General features: G+C 46.6%; 3 protein-coding genes across 3 annotated transcripts; 2 read left to right on the top strand and 1 right to left on the bottom strand.

Moving 5' to 3' along the window:
- Nucleotides 1–906: 906 nt before the first annotated feature.
- On the bottom strand, nucleotides 907–1,902 carry LOC115599685 (cell surface glycoprotein 1-like). Its single transcript, XM_030465285.1, has one exon. The coding sequence runs from the start codon at nucleotides 1,900–1,902 to the stop codon at nucleotides 907–909; it is 996 nt and encodes a 331-aa protein (XP_030321145.1).
- A 12,326-nt stretch (nucleotides 1,903–14,228) lies between these two features.
- Nucleotides 14,229–15,689, top strand: LOC115599638 (spore coat protein SP87-like). The gene has a single exon (XM_030464958.1). The coding sequence runs from the start codon at nucleotides 14,229–14,231 to the stop codon at nucleotides 15,687–15,689; it is 1,461 nt and encodes a 486-aa protein (XP_030320818.1).
- Nucleotides 15,690–21,508: 5,819 nt separating this feature from the next.
- On the top strand, nucleotides 21,509–22,493 carry LOC115599681. The gene has a single exon (XM_030465277.1). It carries the CDS (start codon nucleotides 21,509–21,511, stop codon nucleotides 22,475–22,477), a length of 969 nt encoding a protein of 322 aa, XP_030321137.1. The 3' UTR covers nucleotides 22,478–22,493.
- The last annotated feature ends 4,582 nt before the right edge of the window (nucleotides 22,494–27,075 follow it).

The following is a 27,075-nucleotide window of genomic DNA, read 5'->3' as shown; positions in this document are numbered from 1 at the left end:
TATCTTACAGAGGGAAGCCACGCCTGAGGTTAATCTATTTCAAAATATGTCTGGGTTGGATTTCATTACCTATATATTTTCCATAAATAAAAGCTCGTGCTGTTCTTTTACACATCCTAGAAAATCCAAGGTGAGCTCTCTGAGAAACGTGCTGCTTTCTGCCAGTTCTGCTAAGCAGCTAATTAAAACTGTAAAAACCTTTTTATTTCCTCTAGCCCAATGGATTTTTATTTTTTTTTTTTTAATTTCATACAATATTCAGCACTATGGATTCAAGATTCAGGAGCTCTTATTGCCATTGACCAGAACCTCCTAGCAGTAGGTTCTGCACAAACCTCAGATTCCATTATTAACAGGCAAAAGACCCAAAACAATAAAAACCCTAAATGCAAGGTGGGAGATGTGTGCAGGGAGCTGGGGAAGAAGGCAGGAAAACCTAGAGTGCATTTTGGGTTAAATTTGAATATTTATGTTAACAAGCCCTGACTCGGGGATGTTATCAAGCTGGCTGGGCCTTAAAAAAAAAAAAAAAAAAAAAAAAAAAAAAAAAAAAAAAAAACACAAAACAAAAGAGTGGGATGGGTGGGAGAGGGGAGGAATTCAGGCTGCTGGAGGAGCTGAACGCACTTGCCGATGTCACCGCTTGAAGCCTTGGTACCTCCCGGCAGCCCCGAGGTGGCGATTCGCGGGTGGGTGTTAGTGGAGGATTTTGCAAGCGTTAAATTAGCTGGAAGGGTGGAGGGGGAAAGGGGGGGGAGAGGGGGGGTTGAGGAGGTGGAAGCTCCGCTTCGGAACAGCAATTCTGCAGCGAACATCAAGGGTGTTGAAAAATGACCTCCGGCTGTGAGCCCCGAGGAGAGGAGGTCGGGGTTTGAAATCAGCTCTCTTCAAGGGGTCAGCTGGAAGTTACTTCTGCATGGGGGGCCACTGGTTGGGCTGCTTCACCTGGTGCTGCTCCAGGGGGGGACATTTCTCGGGAAGGAAGTGCTGCCCCAGCTCCTGGTAGGATGGAGGGGTTGGAACCGGGACCTCCTTGAGCTCTTGTTCCTCTTGAGGGTACGGGGTGGGCACGGGGGTCTCCTTGCTCTGCTGCTGGTGGTCCTGGGGAAGTGGGGTAGGTTCAGGGTGTTGTAAAGGAATTTCTATAGGGATCTCCTTGTGCTGCTGCTTCTCCTGAGGTTGAGGGTCAGGGATTGGCACCGGGGTGTCCTGGTGCTGCTGTTTTTCTTGGGCACATGGTGTAGGTTCAGGGCATATGACAGGGATTGGCACAGGGGTCTCCTTGTGTTCCTGCTTCTCTGGAGGGGATGGAATGGGCACAGGGATCTCCTTGACCTCCTGCTGGTCCTGGGGACACGGTGCAGGTTCGGGGTGTTGAACAGGGATTTCCACAGGGATCTCCTTGTGCTGCTGCTTCTCCTGAGGGTATGGGTCAGGTTCAGGGCATGTAACAAGAACTGGCACAGGGATCTCCTTGCACTCCTGCTTCTCCAGCACACACTGAGTTGGTTCAGAGTGGGAAACAGGCACCTCTTTGCTTGCTGGTTTCTCTTCCGAGCATGGAACAGGCTCAGGAAGTGACACAGGTGGGAAAGTTGGTGGCACCTTGCATTGCTGCTGCTTCTGCTGCTCCTGTGGTGGACACTTGGGTTTTACCACCACTGGTTCTTCTCCCTTGCCTGGTTCCACCACTGGTACTGGCAATGGCACTTTTTTCTCTGAGCTTGGTACCTCTTCTGTTTGGACTGGTTCTGGGCAAGGTGTTGGGACTTGGGCTTCAGTTTTCTGCTGTGGACATGGGACTGGGTCAGTGTATGGCACAGGCTCTTGGCTTTGCTTTGTTTTGCTCAGGCCAGGTGGGAGGGTGATTTCCTGCTTGATTTGCGTTTGGTTCAAAGACATCTTGGCAGGAAACAAGATTATCTGAAAGAAATGGCAGAGTGTTATTGTGTCTGCTAAATGGACTGCACTGGGAGAAGTGTGAAAAGGTTCTAAGGAACACGAGTCACCTGCAAGAGGAAAGTTTTCTTAGGCAGGTTGGCTCCAAAAGAATTATGATTGATTCTTTCTTTTTCATCCTGCCTTTCAGCTCCTGCTCTGACTCCATCTTATCTTGTTCCTCCCTTCTGTTCTGCAATGTGGGACAGCCCTGTCAGGTCTAACTGAGGCAGAGCCACTCCTTTGAACTTGCTGCTGATTTACACTTCAGAGCTCTTCCTTCTGTTGCTCAGCTTTTCCAAAGGTGTTAATTCCCTTTCATTTCTGTCCTGGGGAATTGATGAGAGGAGCTGGCAAATAACAGATCTGCTGGGTTGGTAGCGGTTTCAGAAAGTCAAAATAATAATAAAAAAATCATGAATCCCGTAGACAAATGTTTAGAATTGGATTCTGTGAGCCTCAAAACATTTGGTGTAGCAAAAAGTAGAAAAATAGAAATCTGGGCCTGACAGGTTGTTTTACTTTGACAAAACTGAAATAGTTCCTGTGATTTTGCCCCTTTTAAAGTGGTTCCCAGAATTTACTTGGAGCTAGAAGGCTGGGGTGCTAAGGCCTCAAAGTGGACCTCACCAGCAAGCTGAGATCTTTCTGTAGGAGATACAGCTCCTCCTCTGGCTCTGGTTTCACTCTAACTCCATGGGTGATGTAATGGATTGAGGTTACCTGTGTCACTGTCTTCCCAGCTGTCATGGAAGGAATTAGCAGTGCTAATGTGTCCCTGTGTCTCTGGATTATCATGGCCATTAATAATAATCTAAAGCTTGCACGTGAATCAGAGTCATCAGGAGGGATTTCTTCTCCCAAGGCCAGTAAGATGCTACAGGCAACTGGGTTTTCCTGTCACTGTTTTGTGGGCTCCAGGCTCAGCTGGCCTTGAGCTGAGTCTTGGGTAAAGCCTGTGCTGCTGTTTTTCTAAAGACAATCTAAAGGCACAATTAAAAAGTTAGAATCATAGCTGTGTTGCTTGTAAGGGTAATTTTCAAGTCCCCTCCATGTAGGACAAGCACCAGCACAGATCATGGGAGACCATACAAGTTCATTCTCTCTCCCCTGTGTTGCTTACTCCTCTTAGCATATCTTCAAAGTAAATTAATTTCTCTCTTCTCTATACTCCTAGATCCCCCGGATCAATATCAATTCTCTCTTGTTGTTTTCTTTCTAAGGACCTGATAATATCTTAAGCCAAATACTGCTCTTGACATGGTTGGTATGAAAGAGCCAGCACACTAAGAATGCTTTTATCCTTCTGCACCCTACAGCTCCTCATATCCCCCTATATATCTTCCCAAAATAAATCTCCATTGAAATGGATGTTTTTAAAATATTTTTGTTATAAGTAGCAGAATCACAGAAAATAGATTTGGCAGGAGTTTCGGGAGGTCATTTAGATATTCTCTGTCCCTGGAGGCAGGCTCAGTTATACTTCAACCAACAGAATTTTATCTAATCTCATCCTCAGAGAGGAACTAATTTCACTTTTAAGTATCCTCAGATTTACATGCAATCTGAATTTGCCTTGCAGAGTCATTCCAAGCCTTCTAGTCCAACCCCAATGCCCACAACCTCCTTTCTTTGCAGAAGTCTTTTACATATTCAAAAGCCCCAAATAAAACACTTTCTCGAAAGAGCCTGCATGCGTTAAGCCAAGCAGTAAAACTACAGACACCCCCCAAAAAAAGTCATAGAATTCTCTGACTTACCCAACCAGTCAAGAGGGAGAAGCACGAAGTCAGGAGGATGGTGGAGCACGGAGATTTGAGAACTTTTATATGGTTTCAAAGCCCTGCCTTCTGGGAATGAGTCCTCCTAGGTGATGAGCTCATTCTTTCACAACTACCGTTGTGTGTTTCCTCCACAGACTTGTTTTACACGTAGGCACTCTGAAGAGGACCTTTTGGTGTAGTTTTAATCCCCTTTCTGACTAATTTGATTCAACAAAAACCATTTTTGGTGTGAATAAAGGTCATACCCTTGGGTTAATACCTTTGCTGCAAACTCCATCAAGAACAGGGGTCTTGGGGAGGTGTGAGCCAAGGTGGTTCCTCTGCAGCCTCTGCGTGAGTCATTTCACCCTCCACTTCTTAGGTGATATTTGTGGTTTAAGATGGGTATTTGTGGTTTAATCTGTACTTCTCTCACTTACTTTTCATCAATGAGTTCTCCAAACTGACTTTCTTGGGATTCTATAAACTCGTGATGGTTTTTTTTTGGTTGGTTTGGTTTTTTTTTTTTTCCTAGGAAGGTTTCATTCCTCTTTCATTTGATCACAGATAATTTTGAATGCATGCTGTTTGGAATGGTACAGCAGACGCAGATCCCATCTAAAAGAAACAGAAGAAGGAACTGAGTTTATCTCCATGTATCACGTGAAAAATAAAGGGATTTTTTTCATAGTATGCAAGATTTATCCCATTCAAGTGGAACTGGGACACGGGTCTCATTTAGGTGCCAGAATAGCATTTGCAAAGATATTTCAATCTCCATGTGAAATCAGGAGATCTTGTAGCATATCCAATTTATTCCCTAAGCATTATTCCATGGAAGAAACGTTTATGGAGTTAGAATAGCTCACTGATAATTATCCTCAAAATCTCAGGGAGCCATCAGGATACAAACCAAACATCTGATGGTGGATTTATTTTCAGCAGCAGAGACAACGTGTCCCACACAGAGGTGAATTTCATCATAATTGGTTTTCTTGGGACTAGCTTTGCCCCATCTCCACTGTTTTACCAGAACTCTTATCAGAGCCCTCACCCTAGGATGGAATTGTTGCAACAGGCTGAGCTGGTACCCATCCCCAGTTGGGATTCCTGGGCTGCAAAGCAAGGAGCTGTTTCTGGCTGTGGTGTAACTTCCTCTGTTAATGATAATTTGGCAACGGAAGGGCAGAACACCTGAATTTTCAGGCACATCTCCTACAGTGTGACTTCATCTGTGCAACTTCCTTTCTTACCTCATGGCAGGTGGGGTCCAGCCTTGCTGCCTGCCTTTGGAAGATGCTCAGTTTGAGTTATCAGCCTTTGCTGGTGAGAGAAATATCCCAACCCAAGACCTGACCCGAACTCAGGCTTCACTTGCTGCTCTGTGGGTGCAAATTGCAGTCGTGGCTCTGTTGAAGGCAGGAACCAGGACACTTTCCAGCAGTGGAGAACCTGCCTGTCTGCTTTCTAGGTAGCACCATGCTTTGTGGTTATCAAAATAGCCCTTCTGCTGAAATACACCTCTGAGATACAGCCCTTCAGAGCAGCACAATAGAGGAAAAAAAGCTCAGACTCATGTAAAGAGTGGTTTTTATCATTATTGTTGGCCTGAAGAGGACAAGAGCAGCTGGGTTGGAAAGGAGAGAGTAGATTTCATCAGCTCAAATATTGCATCTGTGGATGTGCATTTTTGGGTCAAAGCTTCAGTAACCTTTGCTCTGGCCATCAATTGAAGCACCCAAGAGAAGCAGGGCACGTAGCAGCTGATGAGCAGAGTTGTGGCAAACTGTTCTGGGCTCTACAGCCATGGCTCTGTGTTGAGACATTGCTTTTATTTAAGCAAGCAATGAGGTTTCTGGAATACCTAGGTGTCAAATTTCCAGCCTCAACTTGCAACATCAAGTGATGAAAGAAAATCACTTTCCATAGCTGGAAGGGAGACGACCTGAACCCTGTCTGGAGATCAGAAGGTGGGGCTGTCCTGACCTTAAACACTGGTTTGGATCCAGGTCTGGAGAAGCTTGGGGAGGTCACTTCACCTCCATGTCAGCAACCTCAGCAGAAAAATCCTGGTAATTATCATTGAAGAGACTCTAAAGTCAGCCCGTGGAAAGGGAGTGGATGTTTTTCCCATAGTAGAGGTGTAATTGCTTTCCCCTTCCATGCCAGTTGCACAAAGACTATTTTTAGAGGCAAATACCATCTGCAGTGAAACCTGCCTTACTGAAACCTTTGGAAAACTACGGGAGAAACGTGCATTTAGGAAGGTGAGTTTACAGTAAACGTGGAGCTAAGCAGCTCCTCAGCTCTCACCTGGTGGATCCCAGCTCAGCTCCCACTCAATGCTGAAGCTGTTCCACTAATTTCAGGGAAGTGACACCACAAGTGAGAAAAATTACTGGTTCCAGCCTGTCCTTTCTAGACAGAAAATGCTGCTCCAGCTCCCAGAAAACTTGGGTAGATCCTGAACTCTTACCAGCCCACCAGTGGCCTTACAAGTGCTGATCAGATAATGAAGACCCCAAAAATCCAAGATGCCCTGGTAGACAGGCAGCAGCTATGCTGGCAGCTCTGAATTGAGGTCTGTAGCTTCCTACTCTATGTGGTTCATCACTGATATGGATGTCTTGATATCTCCAAAGGTCCTGAAGCTGCATTGCTTCAGCCTGAAGTGGAGACCACCGCAGAGAAACTCAGCTCAGACTGTGAAACTCTCGCTGTGATCCTCACTCCCCACCTGCATGGATGCTCTTGGATTTTTTTCTCCATCCTGTACTTTGAACCTTTGTGCACAGAGCAAATGATCAGAGGGAACTATTGCTATCCACTCCTGGATTTCATGTCTTGGTGTGATTCAATAGCTGCTGAACTGGATCTCTCAAGACACGGCTCGCCCTGATGGCTTAATTAGACGCTGTTTTGTTAACACCCCATCTTGTTCTTCATTATTGTGTCTGTCATCATTTTAGGGTGGACATCTTGGCTAACTCATCTCCCAGGACAAAAGACATAATTACCTGTTACTGGGCTTCCTAGTATCGGTGTGTCTGCCTGTGAGAGGAGTCACTAACACATCTCCTGTCCTAGTGCTGAAAGAGAAGTTGGTCACCACCAGGGATGGCCAAGTGTCCTGAGTACTGGGTATGACATCTTCATGTTTCAAGCCTGTTTTTCCTATCTGTTATTCCAGGAATGATTCCCCTTCATTCCTCTTGTACTTGAGCTACCCAGGAACCTGCAGGTTTCCTTGCCCTGTTATCAAGGGATTAATTTAACAACCCCAACAGATGTGCATGGCTGAATCACTGTGTGAAACCCATGACTCTGCATTCATGCTTCTAAAACCTCTTCCCTACATTCAGCAAACCTCCAGCTTCAAGATGTTATGACTTTTGATTCAAATTTTCTTACTTGGAGGCCTCTTCCAGAGTCTCCTTGCACTGCTCCTTGAAAAATCTTCTAATTTTCTTTCTAAAATGATTCCTCACTGCTTTTGCAGAATTACTGGGCTTTTTTGGAATACACTGGATTGCCTCATTGAAAACCCAATGGGCACAACAGGAACACTTTCCTGTCAGCCATCACATCAAAGAGCCTAATTCTGAGTTGCTTCACTTATGCTCAGGAATGAACTTGTTGGAGTTTAGCCTCTCATCAGCCTTTTCTAGCCCATACACCAGGCCATGCAATTGAAAAGTAGAGAAGCCTGAGGGTCATCGTAGCTTTAGGCTCCTCTTGGCAGCACTGCTGCTGGAGAACAAGGAGCAAATGGGGTGCAATGCCCCATTTCAGGCTTCCCTGCACTCCTGGAAGGGGATAAAATACCAGTTTGCTGGAGCATCAGCTGGGTGGTGGTCAGGCAGGTGCCTGCTGCAACAGGGAGATTCTCAGGACACCATTTATATGCAGGTTCAGGTTGCTTAATGCTATGAGACCCTAGAGCACCTTCCAGTCTCTGAAAAACTTCCAGGAAAGCTGCAGAGGGACTTTGGACAAGGGCCTGGAGGGATGGGATGAGAGGGAAGGGTTTCAAGCTGAAAGAAGGGAAAAGGAGCTTGGATATTAGGAAGAAATGTTTCAGCATGAGGTGGGGAGCCCCTGGCTCAGGTGGCACCAAAAGGCTGTGGCTGTCCCATCCTTGGCAGTGTTGAAGGTTGGATGGAGCTTAAAGCACCCTGGGCTGGTGGGAGGGTGTGGAACTGGGTGATCTTCAAGGTCCTTTCCAGCCCAAACCAGTCTGGGATTCTCTGGTTCCAAGCCAGAACAGACCCTGACTGTCCTTGAAGTTCAAGCCCCACCATTTGAATTTCTGGATGATTTTTTCTTTGCCTGTGTTGATTTTGTTCTATCTGGTAGGACCAAAACCATGGGGCTTTGGAGCAGAGTATTTGGAAAACATCCAAATAAGAACAAATCTTTCATGCTTCAGGTGTGGCTGACACAACAGCTGCTAAAATAGAATATGCCTAAGAATTGGGAGGGCTTTTTTTTTTTTTCTTAAAGGTGAGGAAAAAAGAAATCTGTTTCTCCAAATTGAGCAGTTCTGGAGATGTGAAAAAATGTGAAGCATAGGCCCTTCTCTCTGGGACATATTGCTCCTGGGGTATATAAGGACATCCCTGACTCTCAGGTTGGTTACACTGGTTTTGCATTGATTCATTGCTTCACTGGTGGGTTGGGTAAGTTTGATCCTGATAATTCTATTAAAGAGTGTTAATTAGACTTCCTGTGATATGATTTACTGTAAGATTAGAGTTTGGTGATGGCAAACTCAACCTCTGCCATTTGCAAATAGAGTTAATTGAGATTAAATTTCAGGACCTGAAGGCTCTAGGAATTAAACTGTTTCTGCTCCAACCATTTCTGCATCTGTGTAATGCCACAGATTGATTGAGATATTCCTGGTTAGAGCTCTGCCACTCTTGTGACTTTGATGGCATCACACCATTGCACAAGGTTATTATAGGAAGAGAATCAGGCCCAGAGGACTCAGAGATTATAAAAAGACGCCTTGCATTATGATCCTAAACCTGTTCTATTAGCTGAATTGCTATGAAAAGAGGATTTTTTTTAAAAGCTTAGCATGTCCTGAGCATCTGATTTAATAACATGCTCTGGCTGATGGAACAAGCTCCCAGGGAAAGGAAAGAATAAATCCCAGAGCAGCAGGAAAAATTCGGATGAGTCTCAGCCTTGCACGAGTGCTGGCACTGACAAATTCTGACCCAACCTTGGTGTCCTCAGAGGTGTTTGGACTTTAAACCAATACCAGCTGAATGCTGGCAAAAGGCAGCAGTAATAAAGGGGACATTGAGCAGATGAATATCCTGCAAAAAGATAGCTTGGGAGGGGCAATTATTGGTCTTGAAGCTTGAGAGAGAGAGTGAGGCTTATCTTGGGTCTTCTTTGCATTGACTTAGAAGTCATTAAAATCATAACAATCCTGAGTTCTCACAATTTGCTTCATTCTAACACCTAGATGTGGATGAAGGTGAAACTACTGGTGTTTCTGATACAAAAGTGCAGCTTTTGCTGCTGCTTTCCTTTCCTCTCTTGGTTTGGTGCTTTATGAATAGTTTTTTTTTAAAAGTGTAGATTTTTATTTCTTCAGAAAAATAGGATTTTTCTTTTTTCTTATGATATTTTTCTCATTTTCTGGCTTGTAGAGAAGAATGTCCTCCTATCTAAGCCAGCAGCACTGCAACCAAGCAGCCCCTCTACCAGCTTGGCAAGCAAAGCCAAGCTGGAGCCAGCACCATTCACCCAGCAGTGGCAGAACCAGACCCAGCAGCAGCCAAGAAGAAAAGAAACCTGAGGAGCAGCCAGAGATGGAGCTTTTAACCTCAAAATCAGAAGCCAAGAAGTGCCCACTATCAGCCAAGGCCCTGCAAGCTCTGGTGGCTGTGCCACACCTGTAACAGCGAAACCAGAAACTGAGTCAATGACCTCCTGAGCCAAAGGAGCTGCTGCACATGGACAGGGAGAGAAGAGGAACAAAACCTGGGGTGTGTCACGGTAACTTCACCTTCTCCTTGCTGGTCTTGGAGAGCCTCCACAAGCTGGAGTTCCCAGGTTCATCCTCTGCAGCCTTGGGGACCACAGAGCAGAGGTGGGGATGAGGTGTGCCCTGGAGCTGTGCTGCTGGAGGCTTCATGGCTTTGAATTAATTCCTGGTGCTGGTGCAGAGGGGACAACCAGGGCTGCCATCAGGCCCAAATGTCTCTCCAGGTAGAATCCCAGCTAATGAATTATGTAGCAAATGGATCTGGGTGCTGGGGAGAGCCCCAGTTGTCTTGAAAATCCACAGACATGATTAAGGATTTTAAAAGATTAAGGAGTCAAAAGGCTTTGAATTAAATCCTGGTGCTGGTGCAGAGGGGACAACCAGGGCTGCCATCAGGCCCAAATGTCTCTCCAGGTAGAATCCCAGCTAATGAATTATGTAGCAAATGGATCTGGGTGCTGGGGAGAGCCCCAGTTGTCTTGAAAATCCACAGACATGATTAAGGATTTTAAAAGATTAAGGAGTCAAAAGGCTTTGAATTAAATCCTGGTGCTGGTGCAGAGGGGACAACCAGGGCTGCCATCAGGCTTTGAGTCCATACCTCAATGCCCAAGTGTCTCTCCGGGTGGAATCCCAGCTAATGAATGGTGTAGGAAATGGATCTGGGTGCTGGGGAGAGCCCCAGTTGTCTTGAAAATCCTGATTAAGGATTTTAAAAGTCATCAGGGTTTTTTCTGATCATGGAGGCAGATTTTCAGCAAGCTCCACTGAGTCTGGTAGCAACCAGAACAAAGAGGTATGTGGGGCTACTAATTGTGGAACAGCAAGAATTCATTGAGTAATAAAACTTCTAAAATGAAGCAAGAAGGAGCCCAAGTGAGGAGCATTTCATGTGTTGGGGTTAGGATTTTGCCTTCAGTACTTTTAAACCATTGAAACAGCAAGACTGCAACTTTACTACTTGCTGGGCTAATAATACATTAAGTTTTACAATCTCCAGCCTGTGTGCTGCTTTCTAATTACAAACCTGATACAATACAAGTGTGATCTCTTCTTATTCTCTCATCTTCCCTTTATTTTTCACCCTCCCCTCCCTCCATGCACCACATTGCCCTGCAGTAACTGACCCACTGCCCTGTGAGGAGCATGATGTGAAGCCCAGCTATATCTCAGCGTGTGTTCTCAATGTCCAGGAGCATCTTTCCATGTGAGCAGGTGGAATAAGACACTTTTACAGGATGGGGAGGGCTGCAAGGAGCATTGGCAACTCAGATTTAACTCCAAACCAGTGCCTCGGTGCGAGGAGGAGCAGCCAGTCCTTGGAGTCCCACAAAGCAAAGGCATTGGGTTTGGTCTAGTTTGCAGGCTGCCAGTTTTAAGTTGTTTTTTTTTTTTTTTTTTTCTGGAGACAAAGTGCACCAAGGAGGCAGCTTTCCAGCTGGCAGCATCTGATTCTGCGAGGCTCTCGCAGGAGGTGGTTCCGTGTGTGGATGCTGCGCTCTAGTGGTTTGCAGAGCTCGGAGGAAACGTCCGTGCCCTGCGACTTGGGAGAGGAGAACCATGCCCTGGGCAGGCTGGAAGACATGGCTATGTCTTGGCAAAGCTGGAGGAGATTCTGTTGCCTTGGTGAGGCTGGAAAAAATGGCTGATGAGCTCTGGTTTAGGTCTGCTTCCTCTGCTCTTGTAGCCGAGCACACGTAGCATCCTTCACTACTCACAGGTTCTCAAGCTTAGCAGCTCCCTACTGAAGCTCCCTCTTGCTCTGCACCTCTTCACCTTGGGTATTTTTTTTGGTCAACATTAATGGTGTGAAGTTAATTTTTCAACCCAACCTCTCAGATCACACCTAGCCAATTTATCTTCTTCTATTTTTTTTTTTTTTTTTTTTTTTTTTTTTGACTGGCTTGTTCTTCTGCCTGATTTCTATATTTGGAGCCATCAGAGAGCTCTGCATTCCTGCTGGGTTGGCTCATGCTCCAAAATTGCTGCACTGTGATGCTGCTCCTTTGCATTCCTCACTTATTAAAAGGAAGGTGCTGGATTCCCTAATGGCTCACCTGGCATCCCCTCCAGGATGTTTTTCAGCTTCCTTCTTCTTCCTTCTCAGTGCCACAGCTCTGGTTTAACTTCTTTTCTCCCCCCCCCTTCATCTCAGACTCTTTCCCAGGTTGAGTCAGGGATGTTAAAAAAAGCACATGAGGTTTTCTCAGCTGACAACCACCATGGGGCAGGGCTTCCATGTGGGCAGAAAGTGGATTCTACCAGGATATACCACAGAAGATGACAACAGGAGCACCCATTTTTTTTAAACTGGTGTCATGTGAAAGTGAAACACTCATGTAAATTGTTTAGATAGTGAAAGTCTCCAAAGTTGTTCCATTGCCAAGGTTAAAACTGGGTTCCCTGGGTTTTTCTTGCTTTGTTTCTGTGATTTTGGATGAAGAGGATTTAGGTACAGATATAACTGAGTATTAACATGAAAGAGGAATTATTGCTGTGATGAAATAACTGAACTTTACCTGGGCTTTCAATGAGCAGGTTTATGAAGTGTTTCAGTCAAGTTTGGAATGAAGTAAGGATTTCATTGAAGGTTGGGGCACTGCCCATAATAAAAGATTTTATTAGACCCTCAGTGACTTAAAAAAAGAATTAATCTCCCAGTTTTCTAACTGGTTTCTTCAATCTGGGCACAGTGTGTGGGAGCAAGTTGACTCACAGAAAGTCAAACACAGAAGTGGAGGAAGTTTTTCTGCTCCTGGTGCTTCTTTTTGCCTGTCCTGGCCACTGGTCACAGCTTTGGCAGCTGAGCTTGTTGTGCAAGGGCTACAGTGAAATGTGACTTCTGCTCATCTGAGAGTGACTGGGCAGGGTATTCCCATCACTCCGATTCCAGTTGGTATCCCAGGAACATCAGGACACCAAAAAATGGGTGCTCTCCATGAGCTAAAGATTAGGGTCTCCAGGAAGGCTGAGCTGCACCCACCCAAGGGGTGAGTTGAGCTTTACCAGGAGCTCCTGTTCTACCCCAGGAGTGGGTGCCCCATGCCCAGACTGCACAACCACACATCTGAGCCCAACTGCTGGGCACCAGAGGGCAAATGAGACCTGGGATTACAATTAGTGAAGGATGTGGAGGGGTCAACTCAACTCACACAGCAAATAGTTACCACCACATGTGGTGCAGAAAGAGGACAAGTCCTTCTGGGGACCACCAGGATTTTTCCAGGCCTGTGAGACCTCAGGAAAGCCACCACAGTGTGTGTGTCACTGGGTGCATTTTGACCTTGAAGAACCCTTGAAGCAGGGGATGCCCCTGGTGCTGTCTCTCAAAATACCATTCAGATTATACAAAAGCTAATTACTCTTACTGGGAAGCTGACAGCCAACTACTCATTCTCAGGGATGAGTACACTGATGGGAGTCACTACAGGAGTTGCACACAGGACAGATTTTGCATCTAATAGGATATGTTGTGGGTACCTCATACCTTAGGCACATTTAGTAGCTGTATAAAAGCTCCCCTTCCATTAGGGCTCACTTGTCACATCCCAAAGCTGTTCTCACCAGGGAGCTGGGTAAGTCTAGCTCATGCTGAGCCTCTCTACTTGCTGGAATGGGGGTTTATTTCTGGTTTTTGACAGATAAAAATTGCTTGATGGTAACATTTTTTAAAAGTAGTTGGTTTCAGTTGTTGGGATGGAGAGAGAATGCAGAGCCCCACGGTCTCTCCAGCCTGAGACCCCCTGATAAAGGGGAGGGAATGGTGTCAGCAGTAACTGGAGTGCTGGGGTGCTGCTGGTGTTTGCTTTTGGGGTGCCTGACAGCAGTCCGAGCTGCATTGGTGTATCAAGGAACATAATGCCAGAAGAGATGCAACTGGGTTTGTGTTCAGTTGTGGTATCACCACCCTTTAATTGGCTTTGGTTCCCTAATGATAATAAAGTTGGTGCTTCTGAGGCTGAGCTGTGACCCTATGCGTGCCCGCAGTGTGATGGGATCACCAAGCAGCAGTGCCTTGGGTGCTCTTCACCTCTCTGCTGTGGCAAATGTGGTCAGAGATTTTTTTTCTGGGTTGGGCTTTTTTTTTTTTGATGTGTCAGCAAACAGTCAGAGGCAGTCACCAACCAAAAGCAGGAGGAGAAAACTTGGTTGAATGGTTGAAAGGCAGGGATGAGATCAGCCATTCCTCTGCTGGCCTTCAAGATGGGTTGTTCTCTGTGAGGGTCCAGGTGACGAGGAGGGTGTTGGAGTCTGGGGAGATGTTTAGTGCTCCATGTGTCTGGATTTCCCCACTGGTTGACTTAGTGCTATGTTTCATAGGTTCAACCGATGGGTTGGGTTCTCATCTGCTGCTGGAGTGGTTTTGAGATGGTGGCAGGGGTGTGATGTGTCACCAGCACCCTGTGAAGCGAGCCAGTCCTGCAGCAGGGGCAGGAAGAGGAGAGGGAGAAAGTCAGCCAGGTGCCTGTCTAAAGGCTCTGCCTTCTCACTTGTCATTCCAGTCCTGATGAAACCTCCTCAAGATGTTGTGCTACTTCCATCAGTGCCTCCCTCCAGCCTATCAGGACCTCTTCCCCACCACCCACCCACCCATGTACGCTGCCAGACGCCCAGCAGCACCCACCTGGCACTCAGCACTCTGCATCCCCCAGCGTGTCACCCCCTGTGTCCCCCGCCAGCAGATCAGCTCCTCCAGCTTCTCTCAGCAGCAGTGTGTGACCCAGTGCACGCCGTGCCCACCCAGATGTGTGCCACAGCTGCAGTGGGTAACCCAGCAGCAGACTCTTCAGCGGCCCCGTGTCCCTCGGTGTGTCACCCTCTGCCTGCCATGCCGTGAAACCGAGGAGGTGTCACAGGAGTTTGGGGTCACCAAGTGTGTGCCCCAACAAAGTGGGACTGAGAGTGTGACCGAGCCCCTGCCCCCCCGTGTCCCTCAGCAGCCACGTGGCACCCGGGATGTGACCACGTGTGTACCACAGCAGCCCTACCTGACCAGGGGCATCCGGCAGCACCAGTGTGCCACCAGGTGTGTCCCCCAGCAGTGTGTGACCTTGTACTCCCCACATCAGCAGTCTGCTCCCAGGTGTGTCACCACGTGTGTCCCGCAGCAGCGTGCCACCAGGTGTGTCTCACACCACTTTGTGACCTCTGCCACCCCGCAGCAGTGTGCCACCACTCGTGTCCCGTGGCAGTGGGAGACCAGGTGTGTCACCAAGTGTGTCCCACAGCAGTTGGAGACAACTTCTGACCCACAGCAGCTGGGTGTCACCAAATGTGTCCCAGAGCAGCAGTGTGCCACCAAGTGTGCCACTAAGTGTGCCACCCAGCAGTGTGCCACCAGGTGTGTCCCAGAGCAGCAGTGTGCCACCAAGTGTGCCACCCAACAGTGTGCCACCAAGTGTGTCCCAGAGCAGCAGCATCCCACCAAGTGTGCCACCCAGCAGTGTGCCACCAGGTGTGTCCCAGAGCAGCAGTATGCCACCAAGTGTGCCACCAAGTGTGCCACCCAGCAGTGTGCCACCCAACGGTGTGCCACCAAGTGTGTCCCAGAGCAGCAGCATGCCACCAAGCGTGCCACCAAGTGTGCCACCCAGCAGTGTGCCACCAGGTGTGTCCCAGAGCAGCAGCGGTGTGTGACAAAGTGTGTCCCAGAGCAGCAATGTGCCACCAAGTGTATCCTACAGCAGTATGCCACCAACTGTGTCCCCCAGAACTGTGTGACAAGGTGTGTCCCAGAGCAGCAGTGTGCCACCAAATGTGTCCCTCAGCAGGAGTGTGCCACCAAGTGTGTCCCCCAGCAGTGTGCCATCAAGTGTGTCCTGCAGCAGCGTGCGACCAAATGTGTCCCACAGAGGTGTGTGACAAAGTGTGTCCCAGAGCAGCTGTGTGCCACCAAATGTGTCCCCCAGCAGTGCCACTCAGGGGGAGTAAAAATTTCAAGTCATGCTCAGAAATATTGCTCGGTGTCCAAATGTCCCTGGTAAGGAGGGAGGGGGAGGAAAGGTCCAGAGGAGAAGACCAAGGTAGAGCTTTGGGGTGGGGGTTTTATATCTCCTGGTACCACCTGCTGCTCATCCTGCTCTGTCTCTGGTTTCCACTACTCCCCTGATTTTGGGGAAGGGCACAACAATAGTTCCCCAGCCATCCTCCAGGCATCTGTGGCTCTCTTTGTAACCTCCTACAGGGTGTTGTTCAGTGGGATGCTATGAAATGCTCACCTAATTGAAGCAAATTGTGATTAAAACCAAACCAAACCAAAACAACAAGCAGCAAAAACCACAAACAAACAAAACTGAGACAAGCAAAAAAACAAAAAGAAAAAAAAAAAAAGCAAAGAAAATTAATAGAAATGACTAAGGACTCCAGGACTCATCAAGAGGACTGGCAGAGCAGCCAGTGGAAGGTTGACCAATGCCCAGCTCCAGGTTTAGGCTCGACCTTGGGTGATGATGTCTGGGTTAACTTGGATTCCACGAGGCTACAAGTTCGATGAAACAACTGGTTTCCTTCAAGCCAAAGGTAAATTTTGGAAGCCAAAGGTAAACTTGCCAAGCAAGTGGTGCACAAATCAGACACCAATAACCTTAATTTCAGAAGGCAGCCAGAAATCCCTCCTGGTTTCTTACCCTGACTCTGGCTTCAGCAGAGTCCCCAAACAAGCCAAGATTCCTGGCTCAGTATAGCTGGTCCACCAAGCTGGTTCCATGAAATTTTATACCTGCAATATTTTTTATTCACTTGGTTGCTTGAATTAATATTGAAACCACAACTTGGAAAAAAAAAAAGAAAAAAAAGAAAAAAAAAAAGAAAGCTTTGACATAAGGCTGCAAGTTGTAGCATGACTGTTTTATAAGTGCTTGAGACATAAAAGCAAGTAACTCCATTCTCTATTCTGCCTGAAGATTGTACTCTACACTGTATCAAAACCAAACCATATGTGTGTATATATATGTATACTTACCCTTGCACACACTTAAATAAACACAATTGTCTGACTTCTGATTAAATATCTTGGTTTTTTGCCCTCTGGTGGCTCTTCTTTCTTAAATACAGTGAACTCCTGTCTGAAAAAATAGAAAAATCTTGTGATATGCCCTATCATTAGGAAAATGAGTAGTAGCTCACACTAAGTAGAACATCTCTATTTGGAGGGCAAAAACAAGTGTCACAAGACCAAGAGGTGGGTGTGACCAATGCCTGGCATCCTGACCTGCTCCACCCATGTTTGGTGACCTTGGGGTGTCTCTATGGGTTGCCCTCTAAAGGAAAGAGGGTGACCACAGCCTGAGCACTTAACAACCTTGAGGTGGCACCTGGCTGCTTCCTCAGGGTGCTCAGTGGGTCATGGCAGAGCAGACCCTTTCCACATCTTCTCCCAAAATGTCCAGTGATGATGCTTTGGTCCAGAGAGGCAGCCTCGAAGAGCAGCAGTGACCATGGCCCTCCTTCCACGTTTTAGCTCCAGGTATGCTCTCCTGACCTCAAATTTTCTCTCCAGGCTATTCTCAAAACCCAGTGTCTTCTGTCCCCTTGCAAATGAAGAAATGGTCAACTCTGGGACCCTCTGAGGAGGTGCCACAACATCGTGGCATCCCCCTAGGAGCCAGAGTCCAGGAAAAATTAGGAAAAATCTTCCTGGGTGGTGGGTAGCTGGGTGGCATAAATCCTCATCTCACAGGGGTGGAGTGGCCAGCAGAGCACAGTCCTCATTTTGGAGGTGGTTGTCACCGTGTCTGGTTCTGCCCCTGACTCATGCTGTGGCACTAAGTGACCACGGTGCAATGTGCCTCAGTTTCCCCTGTGTTTAATTTGGAATAATAATACCCCCCCCCTCTCCCCCCCCCAAATGTCTCATGTGGCCCTGTGCGTCTCTCTCTGGGATGAAAGGACTTGAAGGATGCTAATTAAGGACATTTGGATGACAGGGCATGATGTTATCATCAGGTTAATGTTTTTTTACCTCACTGGAAACACTAAACTGAATATTAGCATTACTTGAAGGCTACTTGAGCTGGAGCTTGCCCAGGGATTTAAGAAGCTTATAAAGATTGTATTAATCTGTTTACCTGCTCTCTGATGCCAGCCTGACTCCTAAAATCTTGGGTCAGATCATTTAACATTAAAAAGGGCGTTGTAGTTCAGGGGAATGAAATGCAATAAAAGTTAGAGAAATCCATGTTGGATTTATCTTTGTCTTCAGGTGTGGAAGATAAGATCTGTCTAGAGAAAGGCTTCTCCTCTTTGTTTTTATGGAGCTCTTGAAACGTTAGAATTAACTGGGAAAACATCTCCTTTGTGGCTTTTTCTGTGTTACCAAGGGAGATTTTTTTGGTTGGGAAATCAGAAATTTAAATAATGAACAACTTCAGGTTTCTGCATTTTTGGATGACAACAGAAATAGAAAACTGACTCAGCAGTTCATAAGCCAGAGACCAATATTCTGCTTCAGTTCATAGAGTCATTATTTAGGTTCGGAAAAAAATACCTTCAGATCATTGACTCCAACCCTAAATATAACACAGCCAAGTCCACCAATTAATCATGTCCTAATCATGTTAAAATCAGGGCCACATCTTTTAAATATGTCCAGGAATGGCAACCCTGTGGCATCCCCAGTGTTTCATATGGGTGAGAGATTTCCCACATAATTTACTTCATTAGAAGTTAACTTATTTTACCTCTTTTTTAGTTTAATGTGTGGGACCTTGTCTGAATTCCCAGCAGGGTGGCACCCAGCTCCTAGGTATTAAATTAAAGGCAAAACAAGAAAATAATACCAAGTCTGTTTATGCAGATGTGACTATGTAAAAATCTATTCCCTGTCGGCTCGTGCCCTCGTTAATTTTCTCTCGGGTTTATTCATGGCATAAACAGGGAACAAAGAGAGGGATGACTGGTGCAGAAGATGTTCAGCAGAGCAGGAAATGGGCTTTGTGTTTTCAGGACATGGTTTGATTCAGCCACCTTTCCCCAGGCCACCCCAGAGCTCCTGCTCATCCCCTCCCCTCTTTGTTGTGCCGGAAAAGCGTCACCACTTCATGGCAAATCCTTTTTGGGAGCTGGCTTGCCCTTAGCCCAAGGCTTTCTCAGCCTCAATCATCTGTCCCTTCACTGAGCTCCCTGTTTGAGTGAAGGAAGTCTGCGTGCCACAGTAATTATGGGCTGCAAAAGCCACTAAAAGTCCTTCCTGGACCTTCAAAGGCACGGAAAGGACTTTGCATGCAGCTCCCCTGGAGTCCCTTGGGCAGTCCCTTTGGTGGGCTCAATTGCAACCTTTTTCTGGGTGGAAAGGTGGGGTTTTTGCTGGTCTGGATTTGCAAGGGGTAGACAGGGATGCTTTGGCACCATGCATGGGATCCATAGCAGGAGGGCCAGGAGCAGCCCTGGCACAAGGAGTCCTTGGCCTCCCAGGGGCTTCCCAGTTCATTGTGTTGGATCAGAAGGTTCCCTCTCCCAGAGCTCACAGGTTATCTGGATGTCCTGGCAGTGCCAGGTGGCAATGGCCACCCTACAGAATGAGGCCAGCCATTCCCACCAGCACAAAGCTGCACGTGGCTGGGGACAGGGCTGGCAATTACCAAAGAGCAGCCAAACCACCTCACTCCCCTAGGGCATTTATTCACTGTATAAAAGCTCTGCCATCCCGGGGCTCTCCAAGGCACTTCTCTCCGGTTGTTCTCACTGATGAAGTGGGTAAGTCTGGCTTTTAATGGAGCTCCTGAAATGCTGTTTTATTGCTGGGTGGCCGGAGAAGGCAGAGGTCCTGCCTGGGTGCTGGCAGAGAAACATCTTCTGGGGGATGCTGCCTTCAGCACCAGCACAGCTCTAACAGCTGGAGCATCTCCCAAACTGAAGCCTCTTGGGAAAGCAATTCCAGATGGACTGTGAAGTCAGGAGTGGGATGTGTGGGTTTTGCTCCACTTGGTGTTAGTTCTAGTCCAAAGAAGGCTGTTGACTACAGAAAGGGCTCGATGCTGGCAGGACTCAGGTGGGACCTTTCACACAAAGGCAACTCCTCTAAAGGAAATTTTGTTCTGTTTTGTGGGATTTAAACAAAGCAGCTTCTCAGATAAGTGTAAGAATCTGATCAACCTCAGTACCAATGTGACAGCCAGCAGAGAGGCTCTCTAGCTGAGTCTGAACATGTTAAAATTAAATTTTGATCTAGGCTAACAAGGATAAAAATGAGTCTGCTATGCAAACAACACCCTGGAAACAAATAAACCCCCCTACTATATAGAAGTTTTTTTGTTGTTTTTTTTTTTTTCTGAGCACCACCAGATAGTTTAGCATTGTACACTCAGTGTTAGCAACTGCAACAATTGTTTTTCAATGGGTTGTTTTTATTAGTTGATGATTATTATACCTGTAGTGATAATAAGTTTTCCTAATGATAGGACCACACAGCATTGTTGTTGCTAATAGTCACCCAGTGATAAGCTTGTGGAAGATAAAACACCTCACTGTAATTATAGTCAGAACTAAGCATGCTCAGAAAATGCAGTTTCTTTACCAGAATTGTTTAATTATATGCCTTAATCTCCAAATAGTGCTGAAAACATTTTTTATCAGAGTACTTTTCACATGTGGTGGTTCTAGTACCTCTTATACTCAAAATAATCCAGTTAAAAACTCAGAGAACCTCCTGAAATTGTTATTTTCCAGACTGGGGAATCAAGTGGGGTGGTTTCTCCTATGACTCTGGGGGTCAAGGCAAAGTGAGACATTTCACAGTGTTTTCAGGAGGAAAGTGGGGAGCTCCAGGTGGTGCCTCCCTGTCCTTTCCCCAGGGCTGCGGTCTCTACAGATTCCCCTTCATGCTGCTCACACCAGGGCTGCTGGGAGGACATTTCACTATCAGAGATGCTGTGCCAGATGTTTTGACACTGGGTCTTTGGGTTACCAGACCAAAACCAGGACACTACGGCTTGGTAGGACTGTAGCACAGGACTGGAGGCTGGGTGTAGTTCCTCACCCCAGTGAAACTTGACCAGTTAACTGCAGCTGAGATGTTGCCTTCTCCTTCCCTGTTATGGTTCCACCAAGCCTGTTGTAATTCCTCTTTTCTTTCTTTATCCAAAATAGGATGATGCAGGGGCTGTGAGGCTTGCAGGGGCAGCTGAGCAGATGCTATGGTAGTGAGCTCAGAGCCTGTAATTGCAACCTACCAGCCCAGCAGCCCCTGTGGGCCCATGAATTAGCAGTTGGGCAGGTTGTACCTGCTGGACTCTGTGCTGGCCAACCCTCACCTTACCCTTAGCCAGGTAATTTAACCTCAGCTTGGGTTTGCCTGTCTGAACTGCAGTCACACCTGAGGATTACAGCATGGACACACCTTTAATTTGGGCTTGTCTTTCATCCCTCCTGCTTGGGAGTTGCAGGACAAAACTTGAAAGGTTTTCCCAGTAGAGACACAAAGGTTTCTAAGAAGACAGAGGGTCATAATGTCACTTTTGATTAATGAAATGCTTTGATGGACACCTAGCTGGTCTTTGAAAGGCTTTGTGAAAACTCCTTGGGTTTTCTGGCTCCTTGTTTCTGGATTCTTAAGTCAGGGTAGGAGCTGAGAGCAGCCTCTTCTCATCTCACCATTCACAGCCTGATTGTGAGTCTCTGACCTGCAGGAGAGCTTGGGTGTGGGCTCAGCATGTAGAGCTGCCTGTGGGCAAACTCCAGGTTAGACACCAGAAAAAACAGGCAATGCCTATGTGAACTGTCTGTCTATTTTCTTTGTTTGTTTTTTCTTCCTGTTTTTTGTTTTTGTTTTTTTTTTTCTTTTCAGTCCTAAGTGCCTTGCACGACCATGCACTATTATGGGGAGAGGTATAAACATCTGTACCTTCCGGGGTTGGGCTGTGGCACCGAAAACATCCAACGCTGCACACCCCAGCCTGATGCGTGCAGCAACACGTGCCAACCCATCAGCGTGATCAAGAGCCCAGTGCCAAGGTGGCAAAGCTACACTCAGCCTCTCACTTACGTGTGCCCACAGCCAAGCATCACTCAGACACCCCAGCTGTCTTGCCAGCCCTACGTCCAACAATGTGTCCTGCTCTACCCTGATCCTTGTGACACCGCTCGCCTCCTGCCCTGCAGGAAGCCCAGTGTGAAGCTGAGCAGCATGTCGACCTTCCAGCCTTGTGAGACCAACCTCCCCGTGAAAAAACGGGTGGCCAAGAGTCTCCCCCCGTGTGCACCCAGGTACCCAGAACCGACCAAGCTCAAGTTTCCACCATGTGGGATCAAATATTCCTCCTCGTGCAAGGATGAGTGCAGATCGCAGAAGATCTCCAAGCGCTCGTCGCAGCGGTACGGCGCGGAGCTGTGGTCCATGAAAGGGATGAGCAGTGGCTATTCCCTACCCCTGCGGGGTGTCACGGAGTGTCCCCCACAGCAGTGTGTCACCCAGTCTTACCTGCAGGAGTACGTCAGCAGGTTCCCCCAGCACAAGTGCATGAAGGGCTACCCCACTCAGGAGTGTGTCACCTCCTACGCCGCGCAGCGCTGCGCAACCGAGTGCCCCCCGAGACCATGCGAGACCAAGTGTCCTCCAGGGAAGGAAGTCAAGGAGTCTTCCCACAAGTACCGTGCAACCAAGAGCTCACAGCCTCAGGAGGGCATCAAGCACAAGAGCTCAGGAACACATCACCAAAGCAAGTCCAAGTGCCTCCACCCACGGGCCACCCAGCACTCGTCCCATCACCACTCGGGGGGAGTGAAACGTTCCGGCCACTCCAAGAAGAGTCGCTGTGCTTATAAATGCCTGTGGTAAAAAGAGAGAAAAAAAGAAGCAGTTGTGAGAACAACAAGCTATGTAGCAGAGGTCTGAAGCTATTTCTCTCCACCTATGCCCATTTCTAACCCCTAAAGAAGATTTGGCCTTATTTTACCCCTTATTGCATCCGTGTTATACTCATAGGCTGTATTGCCTTTCTTTTTTGACCACACATTATTCCTGCAACGAAAAAGTTGTTGGTGCCAAGTGATTTAACACTGAGCAGGTGCTCAGGCTTTTTACTCTAAACAAATGCAACCTTGTTGTAACAAGGTCGTTGTGTTTGTCTCCCCCCCAAAGGTATTATCTGATACTGGATCAATTATATTCAACAGTTGTACCAGTCATATTAAACACAGGCTGCAGGTGGATTTCTGTTCTGACTGATTTCTTTTCCATTAAAAAAACCCTGTTTCTAATGCATATTACTAGAAAAAAAACAACTATCCCCTGCTGTTTTGACTCCCCACTGTATAAAATAAAGGAATTAATTGCACTTCTAGGTCTAGATTTACCATCTGTTGGAACAGATCTTGGTGCTGAAAAGTTACCTGGAAACATAGTAAAAGCAGCAGCTAAGGGTGGTGTTTAGGAGGAGGCTTGAATAAAGTAATGAAGCTCATGAGGAGGAGGCTTGAATAAAGTAACAAAGCTCATGAGCAGCCTCAGAGCAGGAATTTACCATCAATCCAGGCTTAGGTCACACTCCACCCTCTTTGTACACAGGTCATGTTTGAAAGCTCCCAGTCCTTCACCATGGGACCAGGGCAAGCATTCCCCAGGTGTCCCCTGCCCCTGGGCAAAGCCCTGGCCAGCAGATGATGAACTGGGTTGGGTGGTTGCTGGCAAAGCAGGAGGACACCCCAGGAGATCGCTTCTGATGCTGTCACCCTGAGCTGGCCCTGTTTGCATCTGCCAGGTGATCCACATCAATGGCTTTTGGTTGCACAGTTTCCACCAGAGGGAAAGCTTGACACTAACATTTTCCTAGACAGCAGGAAATAGCTCTCATACTTGGGATTTTGCTGGATGCACATGGTAAAGTGCAACATCACAAAGCACCTGTCCTTGCACACCCACCCTATACCACAGCCTCTCCCCAGAGGTGCTGCTGGGGTAGCACCAGGGAAGCAGAAGCTCTGACACCCTCTGAAGGTGCAGTTGGACACCCAGCAGCTCCTCCCATCACTACTTTGGTGCCTTGCTCTTCTCAGACAGCTCCCTGGGCAAATCCCAGCAGGAGAACCAGTTCCTGGCTTCTTGGCTTCCTCTGCAGCATCCAAACAGTCCAACCAGGATTTCTAGACTCCTTTTTTTTCTAATGAAGTGACAGATTTGCCTGAAAAAACACAGCCTGATGCTACCAGTATTCTCCATAATTAAGAGAAGTCTTGCTCCCCCCTGGAGAGAGAAAATTCATTTTAACTTCTGGTAAATCACTAACTCTGGGGAATGAGCTGAAGAAGAGGAATTACCTGAGCAAGTAGCTCCCTCTTGACTACCTCATGTGGGATCAATCCCTTTTTTATACCAAGTCTATTACAAACCTGGCTCCTCCCTGCCCTTGCTCACCCCAGGGACCAGCACCCTCAGGACGGGTGGTGACGTGATGGAGATTTATAATTAAAGGCACCAGGTTGGCTCAGCCCAGGCCCGGGGCAAACTCTCCTACCTGAATTCATCCCACTTGCATGTTTTCAGAGGTTCTGCTGATTTCAGTTGCTCTTGGTCCCCGAAGGATCCAGATTGTCCTTTCTAGGAAAGATGAACAGAAAAGGGTTCCTTTTATAACTCGAAGCTTCTGTTTCTGTGACTTTGCTCCTCATCAGGAGGATGTGACAACTGATCATATAAAAACATGATCATATAAAAGTATCTTAAAGCAACCACTAAATGGTGCATGAACTTTGTTATCTCTCTCCCTGCTCTGATATCTGACCCTGGTCTCTTTCATCGAACAGATCAGTAGATGGGATCAGTTCATGGACAGGTCACTAGAGCTGCCAAAAAATAAGGACCTGGTGGCCCAAAAGATGCCATGGGGCAGTGCTGCATCCTTGTGGCAATAAAAGCCAACTGCAGGCCGGGCTGCCTGAGTCACAGCTAAGCCAGGAGAGAAAAAACTTGGTTCCCCTCTGGATGACATTACAGAGGTCCCATACAGACCTCCAGGTCCAGTTGTGGGTGCTCAGCACAAGAGCCATGGGGAGCCCAAGGGAGGCTGCAGGGTGGGAAGGGCACTGGGTGACAGAAGGATGGAGAGCTGGGAATGGGTGCCATGGAGAAGAAAACAACTAAGGGTCAACTTATTCTTAATTTTACCCACCAAATCAGTGTTTTGAGCTCCACTCCAAGGTGGACAGTGAGAAGGTGGAGCTACCAAAGAGGCTTTTTCTTTTTTTTTGGGCTTATTTTGCACAGCTTTTCCATGTAACCTTCTATGGATAGAGGTTCTCCCAGCTGGACAAACTCCACCTTGTCCAAGTTAAGAGGCATAAGATGCTTAGGGTTGTATTTTTACTCTCATTTCCAGAGGTGTTTTTACATCATAACATCTGGGAACTGAATGGGAACCTTGCTGGTTTGTCTTCCTATGAAGATACTGGGAGGTGCAAATGAGTTTGGGGTATTTGGATGCTCAGCAGGAAAAATGGCACAGAAAAAGGAATTCCTATCTTTCCAGACACTTTTCTCACTTTTAAGGAGGAAGAGTATGATCAGAAATTGGTTCAGAGTACACAAGGAGATTCATAAACTACCTGAATTTTTTAAAGGACATGAAATATGATTTTTAACATAAGTTGCCAGCAATCTGTAGTACCAGATCTCAATGGAGTTAGCTTCTGTTATGAGCTGTGAATCTGGGGCCTGGCTTTTTGGATAACCTTATGTGAACTTTTCCTTGCTTTTTCTAAGAGGATGGGAAAAATAATCCCATCAATTAGCAGCTGGTGAGATGAGATTTCCACACAACAGGGAATGTCAAAACATTTCAAAAATATTCATTAGTGGTTCGTGCATGCAAAGTGTTGTATCATTATAATATTAATAGTATGTTATCTGAGACAAACACCTCTGGGCTAACAGCAACTTTATAATATGCATTTTCTGATGGCTGTGTCTCAGTGGTTCTCATAAACAGGATGTTGTTTTACAGCTTTGGCAGATTAAGGTGGTTCATATTTCCATGAAACAACCCATTGCTGTGTGCCTTCAAACCAAATCATTTTGAAATGGGCTAAAAGGCAGGTTCTGCTAAGCCTGGGAGTGGTGGATGAAGGACCTTTCACTCTGAGAATCCACCTCAAGCCATGGAAATTAAGTCAGATTCCACAAAATTCAGTGATTTCTATACCATACTTTTTTCCCCAAACTTGCCTCCCGTGATGCACTTTTAGTCCATGACTTCTCTTGTCCTCAACATGTGGAAAAGGCAGCTAAATTCTTTAACTTTGGCAGCTTTTGTCTGCATAATCCATTACCTTATCTCCTTTTGTAGGTAGGCATCCTTCAGAGGTTATTTCTTAGCCAGTGATCAGAGCCAGACACTTAGGAGCTGGTCAGTACCTGGAGTAGGAATGGGGATCCTCAAGCAGAACGAGGTCCTCCAGCTGAAGGTAGGAAAACAGCCACAGAAACAAGGATGAAAACAATTTAAATATAAATAAAAACGAGGTATGTGCCATCTGCAAAACCCTCTTCACTCCTCTGAGCCCCTTACAGGGATGGATCCCATGGTGCCTCCAACTAAATGATGTAGGGGAAGGAATTCAAACCCCCCACCCAGCAGCCAAGGTGTCTGCAGTGCATTTGTTGTGCCCTGCAAACCCCCACTCATCTGGCCTGTGTTTTAAGACAAAGCTGAAAAAACCATAGCAGGTTGCATCCCTGCTTTGGTACAAACAGAAGTGCTAAAATCCCATCAATTAATTGGGATCATAACAAAAACTGGGAGGAAGGGATCCCCCCAGCATGTAACAGTATGTACCATAGAAAGCTGGATGCTGCTGGTAAACAATGTTAAAATAATTATAGTAATTACAGGTGTTACACATGCAGGAAAAATTGTTTGGAAAGCAATTAAGACCTCATGCACAAGGTTGTCTCATCTTTCTGGAAGATCAAGAAAGCTTATAAAACTCCAAGGATTGAGGGCTCCCCTGACCACTTCTCTTGACTTCTTCCTGACCAGCTGGTAAGTCCCATTCACCTCAAACTAATTAAATGGAGTAAAACGTTGCTTGAACGTGAGCTGGGGTTTAATGAGAAGCCACTCTGTGGTTTCTAAAGATATTAGTGAGATTCTTTCTCACAAACCCTCTTAGAAGTTATGTCTTTATGTCTCTGGGGACTGGCATTTTTATTACAGAATAAAGTAGAGCAGAATAAATAAATAACAGAATAAATTCTGTTATTATCAGTGCACTGTATATTACTATGTGGTATCCAATATAAAAGGCATTTTAAGCTCTACGCAGGTGGCGTTTAGATATATATTATTATATTATTATATTATTATATTATTATATTATTATATATTATTATAGAGCACTTTGTGTTGGAAAGGACCTTTAAAGACCACCTAGCTCAACCCC

This window comes from Calypte anna, chromosome 25 (genome assembly GCF_003957555.1).
Source record: "Calypte anna isolate BGI_N300 chromosome 25, bCalAnn1_v1.p, whole genome shotgun sequence".
Lineage (NCBI taxonomy): Eukaryota > Metazoa > Chordata > Aves > Apodiformes > Trochilidae > Calypte > Calypte anna.
Note: the sequence above shows the minus strand (reverse complement) of the source record. Positions and strands in the feature narration are given on the sequence as shown.

Bases quoted from the DNA above. Each gene is read 5' to 3' on its own strand.
- LOC115599681 (XM_030465277.1), top strand. From the start codon at position 21,509: ATGCACTATTATGGGGAGAGGTATAAACATCTGTACCTTCCGGGGTTG.
- LOC115599638 (XM_030464958.1), top strand. From the start codon at position 14,229: ATGTTGTGCTACTTCCATCAGTGCCTCCCTCCAGCCTATCAGGACCTC.
- LOC115599685 (XM_030465285.1), bottom strand. From the start codon at position 1,902: ATGTCTTTGAACCAAACGCAAATCAAGCAGGAAATCACCCTCCCACCT.